At 40.9% G+C, this 6,000-nt stretch overlaps 1 protein-coding gene across 1 annotated transcript in view; it reads left to right on the top strand.

The window, feature by feature from the left end:
* MYH15 (myosin heavy chain 15) overlaps nucleotides 1-6,000 on the top strand; it is a 157,808-nt gene that overhangs the window by 127,979 nt on the left and 23,829 nt on the right. Inside the window, 2 exon segments of the mRNA XM_027866702.1 lie at nucleotides 170-373; nucleotides 4,618-4,743. Of these exon segments, the coding sequence (XP_027722503.1) occupies nucleotides 170-373; nucleotides 4,618-4,743 (330 nt within the window).

Genomic DNA, 6,000 nt, shown 5'->3' with positions numbered 1-6,000 from the left:
CTCTCTCTCTCTCTCTCTCTCTCTCTCTCTCTCTCTCTCTCTCTCTCCCCCTCTCTCTCTCTCCCTCTCTCTCTCTGTCTCTCTCTCTCTCCCTCCCTCTCTCTCTCTCCCTCCTTATCTCTCCCTCTCTCCCTCCACAATAAGACATTCCTTTTTTCCTTTGTTACAGAACCTACAAGTGCAGTTAGATGAAGCTACACACCAGAAGGAAAGTTTGAAGGAGAAAGCGATGGTGGCTGAGAGGCAACATGCTATCCTGAAGTCTGAATTGGAGGAATTGAAGTCTTTGCAGGAACGGACAGAACGTGGACGGAGATTAGCTGAACAAGAGCTTCTGGAAGCCACTGAAAAACTGAATATGTTGCACAACCAGGTAAAGATAATGAGGATGGTGTTTCACCTTCTGGCTACTACCTTGTAAGAGGAATATTGACAAATAAGAGTATATCCAGAGGAAATTAAAGGGTATAGAAACCATGTCATATGTAGGACCATCGAAGGGTCCAGGAATGTCTAACTTGAAAATGAGAAAATTAAGAAGAGACACAATCATGATCTTTAATATTCAAAAAGCTATCCTATTGAATAGAAATTTGATTTATTCTGCAAGGATCCAGAAGGGAGAAGAAGAACAAAGGGTTAGAAGTTATAAGGAGACAGGTTTCAATTTAATATAAGAAGGAATTTTCTCCAAATGTGGACCATCTCAAAAAGCAATAAGTTTCTTTTCACTGAAAGTAGTCAAGCAAAAGCCGGATAAGCATCTACCAGAGACATAAGAGGATTTCTTCATTGTGTGGGAGGTGAGACTAGATGCAGTGATGATACAAGGCATTTGCATACTCTAGGCAAGTTTCTAAAATTATTCTACCCTGTGTTACTGGCTGGAAGACCTCTCTTCACCATAAAACGTATAATAATTCCTCACAAAATAAATGCCTAGAGATCTCAAAGAAAGGCTTTTTCCAACATGTAAAATGCCACATCCTATTGTATGTGGTTCTCTTGGCAGCTACTGCCTGCTAATCCTAGTCCCAATTCTGGCTAGTTGACTTTGAAAGTCCCTTCTAACTCTTAATTCCTCCAGTCGGGGCCAAGAGATGGCTCGTGCAATTCCTTGGTTTCAGAGTTTACAGCAAAGTATATTCCAGTTCTCGAGAACTTTGGGTGTGAGATGAAGGTGGTCATGGTGTTTCACCACTCTCTAAAGAGGAAGAGGTGATGTTTTCTCTTAGGATGCTCAGTAATGAAGTAGCCCTGTCAATAAGTTCCAGTCAGTGGCCAATGGAGGAACAACATTCCATTACCCAGTAGCTGGAATTTGTTCCAGTTAAAGAAAACTACCTCCGTCCAGAGCAATTTTGGAAGATTTCCAACTTGGAGGGGAAGCATAGTATAATGGAAAAAGCCCTGGTCTTGGAGTGGTAGAGCAGGAGTTCAAATATTGGCTTTGCTAATTACTTCATGTATGGTCTTGCCCAAGTGACTTAATCCACAGGGCCTCAGGTTATTCTCTTTTAAAAGGTAGGGAAGGTGGACTAGGTGATCTCTACAATCCCTGTTAGTTTTAAATCCAATGATTTGGCTTAAAAATTGATAGAGCTAAGGATAAGATCTGCCAAGAAGATAAACAAGGATGGATTATAGAATCCGTGGTCTTTGCTTTGGCCCCAGAATAGCCTTTTACATGAGGGGACCTCCCCACTAGTTCTATGAATGCAGAATTCTCATCACTTCAGAACTGTGTCCTGCTGGAGGGGTGGGTCCCTGTGTGTTAGCCTAAACAGAAAGTTACCTCTTCACCATGTGGGATCTCTTGTAGCCCATCTTTCTTTCTAGGATCTCCCCAGCCATCCATATTCTGTTTGGTTCCAATCAATTCATATACTTGAAGTTATAATGGACTTACTAAATGGGTATATAGGTGTGTCCTGGTTTAATAAATTCTAAATTAACATTTAGAGAGGCAATTTGACATAGTAGACTAGGGTACCTAGGCTCAAGTCTTAGTTCTGACACAATACTAGATATGTGACCATGGATGAGTCACAACTCCTTTGTTTGCTTTAAATTAATTTTTATTTTTATTCTGAACTTAGCAGACACCATATGAAATATGCATAGCAGCATAGAAAAGGAGGGCTGTATATGCAACTGCAGGTGCCCCAGACTATTCTCTATTGAATATAAATAATAGAACATTGGCTAATCTAGATTGGTGGAATGTTTCCATACTGGGAGTTCTCTAACACTGACAAAATCTCAGATAAAAACCAGAAAATGCAAAAGAAAATTTAGATTTGCAAAAAAGGGGGGGTTATGACTATTTATCTTGAAAAATTATTTTCCCATTTAAAAGATTCCCATAGTTATTCCTTTAGCATAGTAAACTTCTCTAGTGACCCTGGAACCCAGTTTCCTTGTCTATAAAAGGAAGAGGTTAAATTATGCTTCTCTGAGGTTCCTTCTAGCACTGATGTTTTATGGTTCTGTGAAAATGCCATTCACTTTATACACAACTTTTCAGAAACATACTTGTCATATAAAATGGCATACCTGTCATTTGGTCTGGATCTATGATTGCATTGGTGTAGAGAATGCTCTGGTGAGGAAATTTCTACTACTAATACAGATCTGCAATTATTCTGCAACTCATAGTCAGAAATTTGCCCAGGGCACTGAGAGGTTAAGTCAAACAATCAATCAGTTAAATTTTATTAAGCATCTGCAATGTGCCAAGCACTGTGCTAAGCTCTAAGCACTTAGGTTAAGTTATTTATCCAGGGTCACATGACTGGTAGGGGTCAGAGATGGGCCTCTAACCTAGGTCATCTCGACTCCAAGCGGTCTCTATCCATTATGCTATGCTGACTCTCTAAAGTGAGGTACCACCTATATTACCAGCATCTTGAAAATACATACCTATAACCATAACTCACCTCCTACTGGACATGCCTACAGAAATAGGAACCAAGGAGGATGGGAGGAGGGGTCATGGCCTTGGAAAAAATGAGTCTAGGACTATATTATGAGAAAGAATCGAGGAAAACAGACTTATTGTCAATGAATCCTTCTATGGAAGAAGCAGGGGACTAGCCATAAGGCTAGAATAGATTCTTTTCTATTTGTGAACTTAAATCCTGATGGCAAGAAGGTATTAGTTAGGGGGGAATTAATGAAATGATAATGTGTGAGAAATTGCCATATGAAGCCTTTATATACAAGGCACTCTCTTTGATTTAGGCATCATCACACCCTTGGTAAAGTTGTGCTCATAAATACAGGCTAAAAATTAGCAGCTATAAGACGTTTGATCTACTGTGCTGGAGCCATTGGAGGAAAGGGAGAATCCAGCATTGTAATGGAGACTCCCAGTAGGGAATCAGCTAGAGAAGGAATAAGATAGAAGTCTTTGTGTGCCACTTTGCAGTGGAGAAGAGAGAGAGAGAAATTGGGGTATGGGATAGGAATGAGAAGGGAGAAAGGAGCCAAAGGAAAGACAGGAAACTCTTTCTTCTTTCCTAAGTGGCCCAGCTGGTGAGTGAAGTTTTCCCCAGGCTCTGTGAGGTGTCTCCACTTGACCCCAACTTCTGATCTAAGGGCAGTGACTGCTTACCACATCAAGGAGTGGTGGGCACGCAACCAAATTCCCAAGCATGGAGAAGTCATAATACATTTTCTAGGGTGTTTATACTTTCTGGAAATGATGGAAGACATCACTTTGCACTGATTCAGACTTTTTGCTACTTCATAGTTGAGATGAGACATATACATGAGGATAATGTGTACTCTGTGTGTGTGTGTGAATTCTTTGAGTTTATGTCTATTTAGAAAAATAACTTAAAGAATCAAAATAGGGGACCCTGTCCCCTGCCCACCTGACTCACCTACCCACAGACGTATAGTAGGAATTCTGGTCCCTGGGACAAATTCAGTTGGCTGAATACAACTCCTTCTTTCTCCAAGCCAGCACCAGTCCTTTTGGCGGGAGGGTGACCATTCTTCTTCCCCCCCCAAAAATAACCCCTAAGGCTAAGCTGATACAGGAGCACAGGCTCAAGAGTCAGAAGCCTCAGGTTCACATTTCACCTCTGATATTTACTACATGGCATTTTCCTGACAGAGGATTGTGAAGTGCTTGAGTGATGGGCCATATGTTCATGGTGGGAAGGAAGCATACAGTTGGGTGTTATTACCCCAGGACAAAGCCCCAGTTGCCCCTTCCTAGTTATGCCTATTCATCTACCTTCTTCACTACCGATTGGATTTTGTCACCTAAATGAACTAATCAATTGTGGGATTCTATGTAGTTATTTTTAGGCAATTCTTTTTTTTTTTTCTTTTTAGGCAATTGGGGTTAAGTGACTTGCCCAGGGTCACACAGCTAGTAAGTGCCAAGTGTTTGGTCTGAGACCAGATTTGAACTCAGGTCCTCCTGACTTCAGGGCCGGTGCTCTATCCACTGTGCCACCTAGCTGCCCCCATTTTTAGGCAATTCTAAGGTGATTATTTGCTTTTCTTTCTTCCTTCCTTCTTTCTTTTCTTCCTTCCTTCTTTCTTTTCTTCCTTCCTTCCTTCCTTCTTCCTTCCTCTTTCTTCCTTTCTTTACTTTTTTAGAATACAAGCCTGCTCACTCTGAAGAAAAAATGGGAAACTGACAATGCCCGTATGAAGAAAGAATTAGAAGATGCAACAGAAGAACGTCACAGTGCTGAAGAAAAAGCTAAGAAGGCCATTACTGATGTAAGGAGATGGTTGGTTCTCCACTATTTTCTAGAAACAGTCTTGGGCTATGGTTGAGGGGCAGTATCAAATACGGGGCAACAAATAAGGGTAGTGTCTGTGCCATTCCCCTGCCTCATGACCAGAAATAAGTTGGTTGGTCTCTCTGTATCTAAGTCTATTTGAAAAAAATCAGCTAATGCCATCTTTCTCCTAACTGTTTCATGAAGTAATGAGGATAATTGAATTGATCCATGCAAAACCTTTTTACGAGAAGGAAGCAAAAAAGGGATGCAAACCATTTGTAATTTGAGGGTCAATATGTCTTGTGCTCTACAAATATCATAAACTTTCTGCCATCCCTTGCAAAAAGCTTGCAAATAGCTATTTGCCTCATCAGTAATGGTTTGTGTCAATGAGCGGGAAAGAATCCTGCATCCATTTTTTTTATAATTCATACACCTCCTGAGAGGCAAGAGCAGGCTGGTAAAGAAAAATTTGGGGGTTTGGGAAACTTTCAGTATTTCTCTTTAGTGGAGTTGTAGGTGTTTCTCTTCCACTGGCAATACTACTGTCTTGAATCCATGCAAAAACCTGGTACTTTGGGTACAAAGAAGAAAGAGGGAAAGATTCAGAAAAATTATTATTTGATGAGGGCTTCCTTCAGGTATTGTTAGAATCCTACAGAATAGAAGATTGTGTGTCCATAGTTCCTACAAGTATTGGTTTGAATCAGAGTCATAACTAGCACAAAACAACTGAGATTTTTTTCCTTAGGGTGCCAACATCCAAAGGGGGCTTTATTCCTCACTCACTTGCCCATATCTGGGCTTCCACTGAGAAGATCCTGTAATCATGATATGTCTCTCCCACAACTTACCTTCTTCCACACCTATCGTCCACATCCTTCCCAAAGCTTGGATAGTCAGGAGCTATTGACCATGTCATAGAGGTACGGCCTAGACTCTCTAGAGGATGGAATGGATTGTCCTCTGTGATACCCAATCACTTGCTCTCTTCCTCACCAAATGTCACAAGAATTCCTAGTTATACTTTGACCTGAGCAATAAACCTCTAAAGACTTTCTCTAAATCCCAATAGCTGTGCTCATTCTGAGTCTGGAACTCTCTACAGAAAGTATGGGACAGGGATGAGCACCGTCACTCATACATTCTGAATCAAAGTAGATGCTGGTAGGAGGGAGATGGGTGGTGGCTTGAGAAAGCTTGAAAATGTGTTTGCTATCCAAGAACAAACAATTATCTGAATGTTTGTGAA

This window comes from Vombatus ursinus, unplaced genomic scaffold (assembly GCF_900497805.2).
Source record: "Vombatus ursinus unplaced genomic scaffold, bare-nosed wombat genome assembly UNPS02001419.1, whole genome shotgun sequence".
Classification (NCBI taxonomy): Eukaryota; Metazoa; Chordata; class Mammalia; order Diprotodontia; family Vombatidae; genus Vombatus; species Vombatus ursinus.
This window is presented reverse-complemented; position numbering and strand designations above follow the sequence as displayed.